Consider the following 17,985-nt stretch of genomic DNA (forward strand, 5'->3'; position numbering starts at 1 on the left):
TTTTCTAGGCTATTTTTGTATTTTTTCCCAAAGATTCCAATTTACCTTTGTTAAAGTAACTCACAAGTAAGTATTTTCTAGCATTTTACTAGGTGAAAATCAAACGAGTTTTCAATCTTCTTAGTAAAATGATAAAGAGAGACAAGAATTTGAGCTGTGATTTTTATTGGTATAGGAAATTCCAGATTAAGGAAACTCTTTGGAACAGTGCAGGTTGACATCTTTTGTGCAAATCAAAGTCTTAAAGAATTGCCTAATATTAAGAGATAAATTAAGTGACTTACCTAGAGTTATACAAGCCCAGGAATGTGTTAGAGGCTGGATTCATACACAAATTATCCTGGTTTCAAGGTCAACATTATATCCCCTCTTCCACATTGCTTCTCTATATAAAGAATGGTATGAAAATTCATCTAATTGTCCCTACAAGCATATATCAGAGTTTACAGTCATTGGTCCGGCTTTGTAGTTAGCAAACAGTTCATAGGATTATTGAAAAGATCATATGATATTACAGATCAACATATAATAGCTAATAAGCCTTATAGCAAGTTATAAAAGATAAATTCTTTCTCCCAGCTTCTGTTATATATTCATTAGGTTCTATGAAACGTATGAAGATTCACATTATGAATTCCATTGTCTTTCCACCTAAACTGAAAGCTTTTTAATGATAAGAACTGTATTTTACACAGCATTTGATATAGTGTTGAATGTATAATTGGTGATTAATAAATGACTGATTGATTTTCTATATGAAACCTTATGTGAACTGGGGCATTGGGAGCCTCACCAAAGGGCTACATCTGTGAGCTCACTTGGGCTGAGTGCAAGTCCTTGGGTTATCAGGTTTTTTCCTATTTCTGAATTTTAGGAACATTGTCTAACTCATTGGCTCAAGGAGCTCTGGGAATAAATTTTTTTAAAGATGAAATCTGGCTCTTTTCTTGGTGTTCCTAAAAGAGTCTTTCCATAAAGGCAATGAATGTGGTGACATTCTAGGTGTCAGGTGACTAGCTGCCAGGTGTCTAGCTGTCAGGTGACAGCTAGACATTTCTTCCACCACAAAATATCCTTAAGATACAAAAGGTTCATAAGTGCCCACTTTTTGTTGCTGTTCATTTGCTTTGATCACATCTGACTTTGTTGACCCCATTTGCAGTTTTCTTGGCAGAGATACTGACAATGGCAGAGGTTTGCCATTCCTTTATCCAGCCCACTTTATAGATAAGGAAATTGAGTCAAATAGGGTTAAATGACTTGCCCAGGGTTATACTTAAAACATGAATAATTGCGAACAAGTCCTACTTGATTTCCATGAAGGCAAACATTGAAAACATGAAAACCTTTTGATTCAGCCTTAGTCTCTCCTAGACAAATATCTGTTTTTCCTGTTCTGTGTGAGTAGTCACCATTGCTTCTAGGGTAGGCAAGTTTAGAGAAGAGCTCAAGAACTATTACATGCTTAACAAATGAGAAGTGGTGGGTGTAGAAAGAGAACAGAAGTTATCTCCTCTTCTTTTAAAGTATAATGCTTGGGCAAATCTTCCTGTTCCTCAAACATCTCTCTTTGGCATGCATTTCTCTAAATATACTCTTCCCCATAAGATGGATCAGTGAATGAATCCAAAGCTTTTGTTTACTCACTCTTCAGCAAGGGACTGAGATACACATGTCTTTGGAAGTATCCCAATCATAATGGAAGTGCCTAGAACTCCCTGAGAAATGCCCCAGTCAGAGTAGATGGGGGGGAGGTCCTAGGATTATTTCTATTATATCTGAAAAATCCACTTTGTTTTTGAGGTTTCTGATATCAAACCACTGAATAAATATAAATAAAATAAGCATCCTCTGCTGAATACCTATAATTCACATTCGTTTTAGTTTGAATTATTTTTGGGGCTAGAGAGTACACCATAGAGATTTATTTGATGTTATGAATGCCAATGGGTAGAGGTATCTTGAGACTTCTACAATTCATTGAAGGTGTTAAATGAAAGTCATAACAGCTGTAACAAAAATACAGGGATGTGGTTTGGCTTTCAACTACCTACATTGGGGAATAGTTGTGATTTGTAGACATGCTGTGCCAGTTTTAACTCAAACCTATATTTCTTTAGTGCAACCTCTATCTCCATGCCAGTGCATCACTTTGTAAATGACTTTGTGTGTGTGTTGAATAACCAGGTAGGATAGAGTTGTTTTATTTTAAATTATAGTTCAAATTATCACTCAAAACATCTTGATATACATCTTTTTCTTAGCCTTATGCCTAAAGGGAATAATATATGTAAAGTGTTTTATACATTTAAAGCTCTCTATAAATATGAGCTAGTAGATAATTTTAGTATGCATGCTTCAAAAAAGTAAGATATAGGCTTCTGTTTTAAAGAATTGTCACTATATTTTTAATTTAAATTTATTAGTGGCATCTTTTGGTTTTTATGTCAATTATATTTTCCAATATGTTCTCCCCTAGGGAGAGTGAAATCATAACTAAAATTTTTTTTAAAAGAGGGTAAAATAGTGGCTTGGCAAGACAAATCCAATATTATATATAATATTCCTCAAATGTAGTCTCTTACCTTTGTCAAACAAGGAGAGAAATCCATTTTCATATCTCTTTTTTTGATCATTTAATCAGATGATATGATATTTATAAAGCATTTGGCTTAGTACATGGGACAAAATAGCTGTTTAATGCTTATTCCCTTGACCCTTTGAAGCCAAGTTTGGTCATTATACTTTTATAGTATTAAGTTCTAGGTATTTTGTTGCTATTATTTATATTGCTATAATTATGGATGGTTTTCCAGATTCTATGACTTAACTTTGATTCAGTTCAGATGACTTGCCATTGTTTCCCATAGAATTCGGATTCATTGTTTCAAATAAGAATAGGTTCTTATAGATTCTGTTCCATTAATATGCTACTTGTTTAGTCATTATTTGCTTGAAGGGGATCTACTGTGTTTCTAGCTCTGTTAATATAAAAATGCTGCTACAAAGATTCTGCTGCTTATGAAACTCCTTGTGTTTATTGTTGATTTCTTTGAAACATATGCTAGCAATGGGATCGATAGGTCAGAGGGTATGGATATCTTAGCCACTTTTCTTAGCATAATTCTAAAGTGCTTTCCAGAATGATTGGACCTGTGATTCACTGATCCACCAAAAATTAGTATACTATTTAAAGCAATGGTTTATTTGGATATCTTTCTAATGAATTTTTCAACAGCATCAGAAAAATGAAATCATTTAATCATTTTATTTAACACAGCTCATTGAAGTGTAGACACTTCCACAAGTTCAGGTTTTCCATTCATCATCTTCATACTGCTTCCTCCAAAGAATAACGTTTTATTATATTTCATTTAGTACCCATACCTTGCTTCTACTATGTAAGCTGTGTGAATAGTAGTATTGCCTAAAGGGAAATTTATTCCATTATAATATTGTCAAAGAAAATTCTTTTTTAGGATTGACTATGTAGCTTGAACTGGAGTAAGGAGAGATTTGAGGCAGGCAAAAATGACTATTAGCAAGTGTTTGCAAGTTCGCAAATTTTTCTTTAGGTATTTCTTAGTGTGTTATAGAAACACTTGTCTCAAAAGACACTTTTTACCTTATCAGTAATTGAGAAAGTTTCAAATGTCTCTCATTTAGCATTGTCTTGGTTTGATTTCTTACTCCATAGTGACCTCTACTGGGATTTTACATAGCTTGAGGCCTCCGCCTCTAAGTCATACTACCAGTATGATACCAATGATAAGAATTGTCTGAAAACTCATTTTGGAAAATGACATGTGAATAGGAAGAACAGATACATTTTTATCTCTAGGCCTATTCTAGAAGAAATTATTTGGATAATGTCTGCTCTCTGAATCCCTCACAGAGAATGGCATAATGGAAAGAATCTTCAATTTGGATTCACCAAATTTGGGTTGGACTCAATTCTGGCTCAGTGTGTGACCCCAGGCAAATGCACTTCTCTCTATGCATCATTTCCCTTATCTATAAAGTGAGAATATTGAAAAAAATTGGTTTCTAGGCCTTTTTCAACTCTAATTTATGACAACTTAGCATCATCATCATTCTCAGATCCTATGATTGTATTATTTTCTCCCATAAGTCTTTGAGTCAAAAATGTACTATCCCTTCCTTTCCCTTTATTGGTAAAGATAACTCAAATCAGGTTACTTTTTTTAAAACATTAAAGTGATAGGTACATATTAAATTTGTTAGTGCAGTACCTCCTTCACAGGCTTATTATAAAGACCAAATAAGATAATATTTATAAAGTCCTTAGCATAGGCTCTGATGCATAGTAGGGCTTAAGAAATGTTTGTCCCCTTCCCATTTTCCAAATCCAAATCTGTTTTTCAAAAATATTAGTAAAAAGACTATTATTCCTCCTAAGCATGCTCTGAGAGAATCTATTTGTTCTTCTTCAACATATGTATATTATTTATTGAATCGTGTTTAGGTTTTTTTCTTCTGTCTGGAAAATTTTGTAAAGTTCAATGTGAAGTGAGTTAAAATGTGATAGACCTTTCAAGAAAACTTACATTTATATTCAGTGTGATGGAAGTATACCTATTCTTTTATGAAAACATTTTTTGTCAGCTTTCAGCACAGATTGTTATTACAAAAGGATTCTGAACAAATTCTTCACACTTTGGGTTTTGCATACTAATATTGTGAAACACATTTAAGTCCCCTATACATAGCCTGGCATATCACTATGTATAGGTAGCTCAGTAGAGATTTTGTATAAGCAGTCTTCCGTTGCAATGGTGTTTACCATATACATAACGAATAAATAAGATTGATAGAATCCTGAGACCCAGTATTCTAATGACTGAGGGCAACTTTCTGTCAATAAGCAATGTTCTCCAAACAACTAATGGATATAATATGAGGATATAGTATTAACAATAAGTGAAAAATATCATGAGTGGCTGGTACAACTGGAAACTGGATGTGAACCCATCAGAGATATTAGGTTATTATTAATTGGGAATCTATTATTAATAATTAATCTATTATTAATTGGGAAAAGCTTCCTGTAATCGAGTCAAGATATCATATATTTACTCAGTTTACTGTGCACCAGACCCTGTGCTACATGTTGGGAATGCCTTCTTGTGGAGTTGGTGCATTTTGATAATATTTGGTAAGAATTCTGAAGGATTAAATAGCTATGGAATTGTAGTAGGTAAAGGATTTTTTTTTATCCATCTGTAAGGAACAACTTTAAAAGAGAGAAATAATTGTCTGGAAAGAGTTGATGAATATATTGAAAATAGCATTCAATTCTAATTTTTAAAAAAGTAAGCACTGTTAAATGTCCTTTTCAGTTATGTTCTAGAATTGTGGTCAAGATTAAAAATATTTTTAATTATTAAAAGAGTTTTAATTTAAGTGATTCACTCTGTTTAGTTCTCAACTAATTGTATTTTCTTATGGTATCTGACAACAGGTGGATGAATTTCTGCATATTTACAGTTCAGCATCAGACAGTGGTCCCCGGGAAAACATTTGGGAAATCCAGACTTATGTTCATTTTCAGGATAATCAAGGGGTTACTCTAACCATCAAACCAGAACACAGAGTGGAAGATATTTTGTCTCTAGCATGCAAGGTATTAAATTTTACATAAATACATTTTTAGAGCCTTAATATTTTCTCATTTGTATGTGTTGCTGTACTAGAGTTCAGACAGCTCTCTAAATTACAGATGTCTGTTAGAAAACTACTTAGTTAGAGACTTGTGAAAGATAATTTATCACCTTAATGAAAACGAGATAGGGAATGACATGGTACAGCAGCCAGAATTCTGGGATAGGAGTCAATAAGATCTGAGTTTGAATTTTATCTGATATTTCTAAGTTATGTCATCTTTCATCCTCAGCTTTTTAATTTTTGTCATTATAATACTTGCAATATATATATTATGAGCAGCACTATTACCTGTGTGAGCTTTCTACTACCAGTTCTAAGATCCTCAGGTAAACACCCTCAGAGGAACTGTGGATCTATGTCAATGAAGGAAGTTTCTACATTAAGAGTTCATTGCAGTCTCTCTTCTTCCTCTCCTCCTCCTTTTCTATAGCTTTTTGTTTTTTTTTTCTTCCCTTTTTAAGATTCTTTTTATATCTCTTTCTCTGTCTATGTGTTTCTTTGAATCTGTCTCTTTGCCTTTCTTTGTCTCACACACTCAAACACACATGCATGTGTCACAATGACTTAAGATAAAAATCTTTGTAAATCTTAAAAGTATTATATAAAAGTGAATGTTATTCTGTCTCATATATTTCATTCTAAGTGTGTAATGCATTTATGTAGCATTTTAAAGTTTGTATGCTCTGCCTCCTTTTTTTTTTTTTTTTTTGGTCATTTAGTTCTTTTCAAGGTGCAGCTGAAATGTTATTTCTTCCAGAAAATATTTTCTGAATCTCCAGGTGTGAATGCCACTTGCATCTGAGACTTAACCTCCTAAATGCTTTCTCTCTCTCTCTCTTCTCTCTCTCTCTCTCTCTCTCTCTCTCTCTTTCTTTCTCTCTCTCTCTCTCCTTTACTCATTTATCTAAATGAATGACAAATTAGACTATATTAAAATTTAAGCACTATTTCATTTTTGTCTTCCTATCCCCAATACCAAGAATGGTGCCTGCTTATATAGGAAGGGCTTAATAAATGCTTATCGATTTGAATTGAACAATTTTATTATTGTGAGATAGGCAATGTTTGTATTTTATAGATGAGGAATTTTATAAGTGAGGAATTACAGGTCAGTGAATTTATAGCCAGTTAAATAATATAGATGTTGGGATTCAAACTCACTGCTTTTGATTTTAGAATCACCGACTACTCTTTCCATTCCATATACCATATTGGTGTTACACTTTATGCTACCTACTGAATGTGGTTGACTAGTAATAAAAATATTTCAAATAAGCTTCTTTCCTTTTCAAGGCTCAGCTATTAGTATAAGAATAGGATTGTAGAAATAGTTGACTCTAAGCCTGGTTTGAGAATAGGAGGGAGGGTTAGAGAAAGGTTATGGGTTATGTATACATTAGTACTTTCCTATACATTTGAAATCACAAATTATACTCTACCCTGAATGGTTTGGAAGTTGTGGTTTTTTATTGCATTAAAATAAATTTTTCAATAATACAATTTTATCCTGAAGTGTTGTATGAAACATACCAGATTTCTGCGAACTAAGTAACTAACTGCCAAGTTCTTAGTAGTCATCTCTAAAGTAATAGAATTTTTTATTATCAATTGGGAATTTTATTTCTAATGGAATCTGAAAAGCAAGGTAGTGGTGACTGAAAATAAATATCTTCTGATTCCTGAGGAATAGTTTAGGGATGGATATATTAGATCAAAGTTTTTAAACCACCAGGTGGCATTCTAGAGCTTAAATATTCTCATTTGCAAAGGCATTTGGATTGATACAAATAAATATATGTGAAAGTGAGAAAGCATGTGTAATCCTCACTACTCTGCTCCACATTTATATCTACTAAATATAGAAAATGTGTAATTTTATTTTTCTTTTGTCACTTTGGCCTGAAGTAATAAGCTGATATGGAACTCTATTTAAAGTATATTATTTATGTATTTATGTATTTTTTATTTATTTATTATTAATTATTTATGTATTTAGGCATGCACACTCACAAATATTGATAGTGTAAATTCTTTTAAACACTTTTTCATTTCACTCATGTGTAATATCTGTCATAATACAAATCATATTACCTTTTCTGTATTTTTCTTTTTTTGGTCTTCTGAATACAAGTTATTAACAACTTAATGGAATTATTCTCTAAGGGATTGTTGGAAAATTTCTATTTTGTCAGAACTCTACTCTGATATTTTTCCACCCAACCATATTTTGATTTTTGATGATGTATATATTATGAAAAAGGTTGGAAAAAACCATAGCTTACTTATTTGTACTTTGTGAAGGAGATCTTGTTTATTTTACATTTTGCACATAGTTGCTTATTGATTATTGTTCAGTTCTGTGGAATGAGGTTATATATACATTTTAGAAGCTTTTCTAATTTAATCAGTAATTTATATCAGGAACTGATATTCCATTTAATCAGTAGAAAATTTAATAATAGAAAGTATTTTTATTACTAGTCAACCGCATTCAATAAGTAGTATAAGGTATGAAACCAATATGGTATATGGATTGGAAAGGGTAGTTGGTGATTCTAAAATCAAAAGCAATGAGTTTGAATCCCAACATCTATATTATCTAACTGGCTACAAATTCACTGATCTATAATTCCTCACGTATAAAATGGACAGACAATATAGAAAAAATTGTGATTTGCTGAGATAAAGGTATAAATTCTGCTATTACCTATGCTCATATGTGCCTATGCATATATACACATACACATATTGTATATATTTGTGTATACATATATAGGCACACACACACACTACTTCATGCTCTTGGATTTGCACTATTTAGAAGCTGATTTTATCTCATTCAATAATATATTCCATTTTTCTTTATTGAACATTGAAATCTGAAATGAGGATTTATATAGAAAGTTATAGCTTCATAGCCAATATTTTTAGAAATTTCTATAAGTTAGAAGACAAGATAGCTTATTATAAACAGTGATGGCTTTTATAAATAAGACTCAAACACCTAAATAATTTTCCCAATCTTCTGTAGATGAAGCAACTGGATCCCAGGTATTATTGCCTTCAACTTAGAAGACTAATTGATGAAAACATTGAGTATTCAATTCCAGCTCCTTTTGAATATATGCAAGAACAGGCAAGTTAAACAAATGACTTTTGACATGGCATAGTGGCAAGAATAATGGCTTTGTTGTCAGGAAGACCTGGTTCCAATCCCTGCTCTAATACTTTATTAGCTATGTGACCATAAACATTGGAGCTCAAAAAGCTTCAAGTTTCCTTATCTTTGAAATGATGGCCTTAGACTAGATGGTTTGTAAGTTCTTTCCAGTACTAAATTCGTGTTCTTTGTAACATAAATGACATCCTGTCTGGCAAATGTGGTTCTTTTCTTTTTTTTAATTTTACCATCTTTATTTCTTTAAGCATTATTTTATTTGGAGTTTCCAAATTCTCTTCCTTCAGCCATTCTTATACCCATTGAGAAACTAAGCAATATGACACCCATTATACATGTGAAGTCATATATAATGTATTTCCATATTAGTCATGTTGCAAAAAAAGAGAGGGAGAAATAGATAATGAAAAAAATGCTTTAGTCAACACTGATAGTTCATTAGTTCTCTGTGTTGGTGAATAACATTTTTCATTATGTGTCCTTTGGAATTGTCTGAGATCATTGTCTTGCTCAGAATACTGAAGTTTTTGATAGTTGATCATCCTTACAATATTACTATTACTGTGTATGATATTCTCCTGGTTCTGCTCATTTTACTTTGCTTGAATTCATATAAGTCTTCTGTTTCAAGTGTTCATGGATGTATTGTTTTGTGTTTTATTACCTTTTATAGGTTTATGATGAAATAGAAATCTTTCCTCTAAGTGTTTATCATGTACATCTTTCTAAGACTGAGAATGTTACTGATTTTGGTAAGTATGATGAAAGCTCTTCCTAGAAATTCTTGCTGTCTTTCCTGTCCCTTCTTGCTCTCCATTTTGAATATGTTTTTATCTTTATTTACTCTCAGAAGTACTGAGTATATCTTTAGGAAGTAATGAATAGATCCTTTCAATTTATATTTTTAACCTCTGGATCTAATATATCAGAGCAGTTTTCCTTGACAATGTTCTTGAAACATAATGTATTGGCTTCTTGCTAATTGCTAATTGATTCAAGATAGGCCAATTGTAATTTTTGGGCCAGCTTTCTGGAGGTCCGTCTTGGTCTCAGCAGGATAGACACCAGGAGAATGGTCAGGAATAGAGTTTAGAGTCTTTATTGTCTCCTTCACAATCTATGAGGGTCATAGTATGATACAGTCTTGAGTGCAGGAGGCAGGAGAGCCATCAGGAGAATGGTCAAAAATGGAATGTCTCATTTCTAGTCCTCTCAGATCTTAATTACCCCATTACAATTACATCATTACATCATACTGATTATGTATGAACTAGAGAACCATTACATCACTTTGCTAAGTACTAAGTATATGTATACTAGAGAACCATCATCTCATCAATTCCACTGAGTCAACACCTTGTTTCAAGTATACTTCTCCAGAGTTCTGGCTCTCTCCAACCAATAATTCTTAAATTATGCCTCCTTGATCTGTTTTCCAAGTTGTCTTTTTTTTGATGAGATATTTCACATTTTCTTTGATTTTTTTCATTCTTTGGGCTTTGTTTTATTGTTTCTTGATATCGCATGTAGTCACTAGGTTTTACTAGGCTATTTTATTTTTTAATCAATTATTTCCTTAAGTGAGATTTTGTGCCTTTCTCCCCCCATTTATAAATTCTGCTTTTTAAGGAGTTTTTCATTTTTCTTTTTTCATGAAAATACATTTGTTTATTTTTTATTTAAATTTTTTGTTTTTTTTTTAGTAAAGCTTTTAATTTTCAAAACATAATCATAGATGATTTTCAACATTCATCCTTGCAAAACCTTGTGTTCCAAATGTTTTTCTCCCTTCCTTTCCCTCTAATCCCCTCCCTAGATAGCAAGTAATTCAATATGTGTTAAACACAGGCAATTCTTCTATATGTATTTCCACAATTATCATTCTGCACAAGAAAAATCAGAACAAAAAGGAGAAAAATAAGAAAGAAAACAAAATGCAAGCAAATCACAACAAAAAAAAAAGTGAAAATATGTTGGGATCCACACTCAGTTCCCACAGTCCCCTCTCTGGGTACAGATGGCTTTCTTTATCACAAAACCACTTGAACTGGTCCTTCAGTTAATTTTTCTTCAACAAAAGTATTTTTTCATTTGGTCATTTTAAATTTTTAAAATATTTTTTCTGTTTAGTGAATTTTTATGCCTCTTTTACCATTTGGCCAATTCTATTTTTAAGGTGTTAATTTTCTTCAATATTTTTTGTGCTTTTTTTTTTTTTTTTTTTTGAGGCAAGTAGGGTTAAGTGACTTGCCCAGCGTCACATTGCTAGGAAGTATTGTGTCTGAGGCTGGATTTGAACTCAGGTCCTCCTGACTTAAGGGCCAGCACTCTATCCACTAAGCCATTTAGCTGCCCCTTTTTTATGCTTCTTTTACAAAGCTATTAATTCTTTTCATAACTTTCTTGCATTACTCTTATTTTTTCCCTATTTTTTCTATCACTCATCTTTTTCTGTAACTCTTCCAAGAATTCTTCTGAGTTTGTCTTTCCCTGCCATCATAGGGAATTTTTAGTCAAATTCTTTTTTTATTGTTGTTGTTTGCTCATTTTCCCAATCTAATTATTGGTTTTAAATTTTATGTTAAACTTGGAGCTATGCTTTCCTGGGAATGAGAAAGTATTGTCCCAAGCTGCTTTTTTCAGGGCTGCCAAAGCAGTGTGATCCAGAGTGAGGTGTGGTCACTATTCTGGTCTGCACTCTGGACCAGAAAAGGTTCTTGATCTCTTGAAGCCACAAATAGTCATACTCCTTTTTGGTTTGGAATTATAACCAGGGCTCCCTTATGACTTACCAGCGATAATCCTCTCTCTGCCCTGGAACTGCTAACAGACCTATGGGAAGTAGTTACCAGTGAGGGCCATCTGTACCCACTACCAGGAAAGGGTCCCTTGTAATCTCTTTCTGATCGTTGTCTGACCCTCTGATTCTGGACTGAGAGCTCCCAAAGCTACTGTTGCTGCTGTTGCTTCCATTGCATCCATTGCATATAAGGCCTCCAGACAAGCCTCCACCCTGTTCTCACAGATTTCTGCCACCAACCTCTTAAGTTTTCTTAGATTGGGAAAATTTTTCATCTTGACATCTTATTGCCTCTGCCACTTCCAAATTTGTTTTGAGATATTATTTTAAAGTTGTTTGAAGGAAAATATTGGGAGAGTTCAGCTGGGTTAGCTGCCCTTAATTCACCATCTTTGATTTCTTCCTTTTCTGAATTTGAAATACTTCAGTTCTCCTTTCTACAATTTGGTATTGAATAATATACTTCATTTTTCTCTTAATCATTACATGAGTGTTCCACTTGATCATCTACTTGATTAAGAGCTTTTTGAGGTTATGGGTCATTTCTTCTTTTTCTTTGTATTTTTTTTTTACAATACCAATTGCATACCATAAGAGCTCACTTAAATGCATGTTAATTAATAAACAGACTCAGATAAAGATTTAATTTTTATTTTTATCAGACTTTATCATGTTAGTGTAACTTTTTTCCTCTCTGCTTTTGCACATTTTTTCCCTCTTTATCTTAATAAAACTGAGACATTAATTAAAAGTCTGTTTTTCAAATTTCTTTTATATATTATCTTTTTTCTTAATTTTGCAAAGATTACTTTTGTCCTGTATAAGTTGTGTGTGATCAGATTTGAGATGAAGGTATACTTATACTTCTGAAACATTAGACTATGAAATACTTGCCTTTCCAGAGCTCTTAAATATTTGTGCTTATATCATGATTGTAACCAAATCCTCAATACCATCTGAAACTCATGGGAAAAATATACAAGTAAATTCTATTTATTCTTATTGGAAAAGCTCAGCAATAGCATGATCTTTTAAGATTTTTTTTTTATCCTAGGGTTTGCAGTTACAGCTCAAGTTGATGAACATCAGCATCTTAACCGAATATTTATAAGTGATGTTCTCCCTGATGGCCTGGCATATGGGGAAGGTTTGTATGACATAGAGAGTGTCATTGTTCTCATTTAATTGGAGTCTTTGAAGAATAAGCTTGCTCATGGAATTTTCCTCTTGCAGTTTTTCCAAAAAACTGCTTCTGGGACTTTGATGAAAGTCAACAATACTTTAATTGAGGCCAGTGTTTTATACATAGATAGTTAGGAGTGGGAGTGAAGGAATAGTTAACTCCCAAGACTTCATTATCAAATGAACACAGGAGTAATTGATTAAGTAGTTTCAAAAACAGTCCCATTTTCAAAGGACTATTATGATTCTTGCCTTTGAAGAGCAGAAAGCAGTTATATTGTCAATAACAAAAGTCCTATGTATTTTGATTTTTCTTGCATGACAGAAACAAAGCAGTGACCACATATATAATATCTATCTATCTATCTTATCTATCTATCTAGTGTGGTTTTATAGTCTTTTTCTTCAGTCAGATGGTATTTCTCTGGGAAATCTGCATTTTTCTTACCACATTTCAACTTATCTTCTTCTCAGGGTTGAGAACAGGCAATGAGATCTTGACTATAAATGGGGAAGTCGTTTCTGACCTTGACGTAAGGCAAATGGAGTCATTATTTTCTGAGAGAAGTGTGAGGCTCTCCTTGAGAGCCAATCCTTTGGATACAAAGCGAACTCTGGGCACATCCTGGTCAGACAGTGACCTTTCCAGGGACCAGAGAAACCTCCTCCCCCCTCCTAACCAATCACAGCTTCTGGAAGAGTTCTTGGATAACCTTAAAAAGAATACAGCAAATGGTGAGATTTTGTGTTTTCTTTTATTCTTCAATGATCATTAAAATCCTTTTAGGCTCTAATTTTACTAGGAAAGTTGGATTGTTTAATTTGTGCAAAGAACATTCTTTATATGCATCAGTAGAAAAACAGATGCTAACTAAGTAAATTTCAGCAAAATTCCATGCCTTTCAGAAATTATGATAATTTTGTGAAAATAGAAAATAATTATTTTGCACAAAATTGCACTCTTTAATATGTAACATCTTTGAAAGTCACTCATAATATTTAGCACTAGAATTACTCAGAAATTGAAGGCAGCCAGAACTGAAAGGTTTTATAGGTTTAGCCAAGTGTCCTACTATTAAATTTGCCCCCTTCTTATTCAACTACAGGAAAGCAAAAGCCTCATTCAATAATGTTTTGAGTTTTCAAAATAGGGGATAAGGACTGAACTTGGGATTTCATTGGTACACCAATTTGGTAAGGAAACTCCCTTTGATTCCTTTTGGCTATTTGTAATCTTAAAGAGTTGCTTAGAGAACAAAAAAATTGAAGTAATTCTGTAGGGTCTTCCTGGTTTCAAGGCCCGATCTTCCACCACTACATCAATTTCCCTCTCCATATTTATTGTAATTCAAATACTGCCCTCTTGATGTGAAAACTGCTTACATGAATCTCAGATTCATAATGTTATGTAAACAAATATGTAATGATCGCCAAGTTATGTAACTTTTTGAAAGATTATATAAGCTTAGTTTTCTCAAGCTAAAAATCAATCTTGAAAACAATAGTATGAATTTTCTGGTGTGGAGAATCACTACACACGCTTAGTATTGTGATTCTGTTCCCAAGAAAACAAGGTCCCAGATTGCCCTGAACAAGTTGTATTTCTCCTTTAGGCCTCTGGAGGAGGCTAGTCAAGTTCTCTAGGAGGCCTGCCAGAAGTTGTTATCACAGATACACACAAAATAACTATTAATTCTTAATTACAGTGGTAAATGTTTTCAGATAAGAATCTCAGTATAATTTCCAAAAATGAAGAAATAATCAAAAAGAATAGGTTGTTAAGATTGATTTAATTCTAAAGCAAGTTTATTAGGTCATTTCTGAAATTAAAAAAAAAATCAGATTGTAAGATTTGTGATTCAATAAGAAGCATGGTGCTTTCTCTTTCTCTCTTGGGGTCTTATTCCAATTTAAAATGCCATTAAATTGACTATTGGCATATAAAAGTGAGTGTCATAAAGCAAAAATTATGATGAAGCTAATTAATTACTTAGGAATATTAAGACCATCATTCAGCTTGCCAGGTTGATATTATGGACCAGAATTACCTAGTGTGCTCAGTATAATAAACGTATGTGTCCATTCACTGGATTGATTATTCTTGAGGGATACATTTTCAACCCATTTTAAATCTCTATATATTCTTTCATAATGAGAAACCACTGTAGAGTTGATAATGTTCTTGCTATTGAGGGAAAAAGTTCAGTAAACTGGTCTTTCAGGTTTAAAAAGCAGCAAAGTTTTCTTGTTTTTCATTTTGTAAAAATTAAACATGCTGTAAGAGTTTCAAGTATTTCATCACTGAATTGCCTTAATTGGCTTGAATTGGCAAAGACAACTTGGGATTTCTAAAGATAAATCTAGTAGGTGTATTCTATCATTACACTTCTGCATTACTTTAATATACAGACCATTTCAAACAAATCCATAAAACCAGAAATTTGGATTTTGAATATTCCTCCCACTTCGGCTAATATCTTTATCCCACTTCTTTGAGCCTTTATAAAACTCTGTTTAGACCTTTCTTCTCTCACTCTTTTGTTGTTGTTGAAGTCTCATTAACAGGTTCTCTTTTGAAATTTTTATTTTATTTTATTTTATTTTTCCAAATACATGAAAAGATAGATTTCAATATTCACCTTTGCAAAACCTTGTGTTCCAAATTCTTCTCCTCTCCTCCTTCCTTCCCTCTGTCCGTGACAGCAAACAATCCAATGTGACCTCTCTTATCTTTTTATCACATATTTCATCTTAAACTATAGTTGTTTATGTAATTTGCCTTATGTCCTCTACTCATTTATAAGCTTCTAAGGATGCCATCTTCTTTATCCAGCTTTAACACTTCCTGCCTCTGTAAACACAGGCAGGACACTTCTTTGAATTTCAGATTCTTCATCTGAAGAATTATATCTGAATTATAATGGGAATAATTGTGCTTATATTTCTGACTTTACAATAGCTGCCTGTGAAAGCTCCATGTAAACCATAAAGGTTATCAAAATATAAATAGTTGTCTATACATTGCTTGATAGAAAAGTTTCTTGCATATAGATGGCTTTTGGTAAATATCAAATTAAATCTAGTGTGGTTTACATTGAGACTATGTATGTTTATATAAAATATGGTAGTGTATACTGGATAGTCTATCTTAGAGTTGCAAGCTCTGAGTTCAAATCCCATCTTTGACATATCCTGACTTGGGTGTGTCATTCAACCTCTCAGTGTCTGCAGCTTTCTAAGATAGGGGTTTCAACCTTGGTTATGCTTATTTGTTAGCTTTTTTTTAATAAGTGTATTTTAACATGGCTGGTTTCATCCTATATATTTTGTATTACACATTTATAGCCATTACTCTGAGACTTCCAGAGGTTTTACTAACTGAGAAAGGAGTCTATGATACAAAAAAGATTAAGGGTCTCTTATCCAAGGCTATAAATTACAGAGAAGATGCTCAGCTTCATTGGTAGAGAGAATTTCCTTATTCAAGAGTTTCCCAAGTCAATGGAATTCTCAGATTTGATCTTTTGTCCCATATATGTCTACAAGTTGGGCATCTTTTGAAATCAAAAAGAACACTTTTTTTTCTAGTTTTTATAAGTCTTAAGAGCTGTATTCCTCATTTTTTTGTCAGTGCCTTTACCTACTCTTTACCAACCAATAGTACAGTGATTTATTTTCTTCATTCTCCTCTCCCATTTATTAAAAAAAAAAGGAAAGAAAAAAATTGGAAGCTTACCAAAAGAATGAATTGTCTTCTTCAAACCCTACCAACTGCCCGATAGTGACCTTTGATGTTTAACTAGCCCTTTCTGTCACCACACTTGCTTTAACTCTTCAATCATCTGTTCATTAACATTTGCTCAAATATTGTATAAATGTGGAAATTATGGCTTTTCTGAGAATGTGAACCAAAGTAAATATTTTTAAGGAAAAATTTCAGTAGTACTTTTTTTTAAGTCAAAGAGAGAAAAGTAAGGGAGGAATAAAAGGATGACGAAAAGACAAAGATTTTCTTGTTTACATCAAAATTAAATAAATTTCTTTGGGTAACAAGTATATATTAAGGTATATTAATGTTTAGGGTAATTATTTTACCTTTGCATTGAATTAGATAACATTAGTTTCCTTTCTTGACAAATAAAGTCTGCAGAAGGAAAAAAAAAGATTTGTTTAAATAGAATTGAAGAGCAATTTTCCACACACCACTCAAAATATACTTAGCAAGTATGACTCCTTCTTTTCCCAATTTTATTTTGCTTCATCCTTGCCAGAAGGTGGCCTAATATATGAAGGGAATTTTAAAAATGACTATTTTGGCTCCTATAGAAGTCAGAACTTTCTTTGCCAGCTAATAAAAATGAAGCAGTTAACTTTCTATAAGATAGTCCATACAGTAAAACATGAAAGATCTATTTCTAAGTGGAAACTCAGAGAATAACATGTGGTAGAGGAGAAAGTGGCAGGAACTAGTTGTTTGGAGTACATTTTATCTGATGGTAAAGGCCATTCAGTCATGAAACATTTATTTATTGTCCTTCTCTTGGGGCTTTTGGGAAAGTCTTCTATCTGTCTAATTAGAGGACAGCTCTTGGATTAACCCTTCTGCTCCATGTAGATGAGAATCTTGACTCATGTTTTATAGAAATGATTGAGGCCATTCACCATGAGCTCCCTCTTCTCTCCTCTTCATCTCATATCACTTAGATCTCGTCTTTTGCTCCTGTTTCATATGATGAAATTACTTTGCCAAAGTCTTTGTGCTTGCCTAAATAATAACATTCCATCCTATCTCCTCCAATAGAATGTTGCCTCTACCACTCCTGTCACTTATTTTCAATCTCTCCTTGTCTCCTGCCTCATTCCCTACTGCCTACAAACATATCAAATCTCCCTCATCCTAAAAAAAAAAAACCTTACTTCATCTTTCCACCCCTATTCTCATCCTTTATTTTTTTCTGCTCTTTGTGACTAAACTTCTAGAAGAGACAATATGTGATTAATAGGTTCTTCCGTGTTTTCTCCTCTCAGTCTTTCCTTATATCCCTATAATCTAGTTTCTTACCTAATCATTCCACCAAAACTATTCTCTCCAAAGTTACTAAAAAAATGTCAATTTCCTTAACCTCTCTGCAGATATTAT

The 17,985-nt window shown here is 32.8% G+C and overlaps 1 protein-coding gene across 1 annotated transcript in view; it reads left to right on the forward strand.

Annotated features, from left to right (window-relative positions):
- Nucleotides 1-17,985, forward strand: part of TIAM2 (TIAM Rac1 associated GEF 2) — a 205,995-nt gene that overhangs the window by 107,296 nt on the left and 80,714 nt on the right. The window contains exons 10-14 of the mRNA XM_051997990.1: nt 5,483-5,644; nt 8,717-8,821; nt 9,537-9,615; nt 12,718-12,810; nt 13,320-13,580. Coding sequence (XP_051853950.1) covers nt 5,483-5,644; nt 8,717-8,821; nt 9,537-9,615; nt 12,718-12,810; nt 13,320-13,580 — 700 coding nt within the window. The remainder of the gene's footprint in view (nt 1-5,482; nt 5,645-8,716; nt 8,822-9,536; nt 9,616-12,717; nt 12,811-13,319; nt 13,581-17,985) is intronic.

This window comes from Antechinus flavipes, chromosome 4 (assembly GCF_016432865.1).
Source record: "Antechinus flavipes isolate AdamAnt ecotype Samford, QLD, Australia chromosome 4, AdamAnt_v2, whole genome shotgun sequence".
NCBI classification, from domain to species: domain Eukaryota; kingdom Metazoa; phylum Chordata; class Mammalia; order Dasyuromorphia; family Dasyuridae; genus Antechinus; species Antechinus flavipes.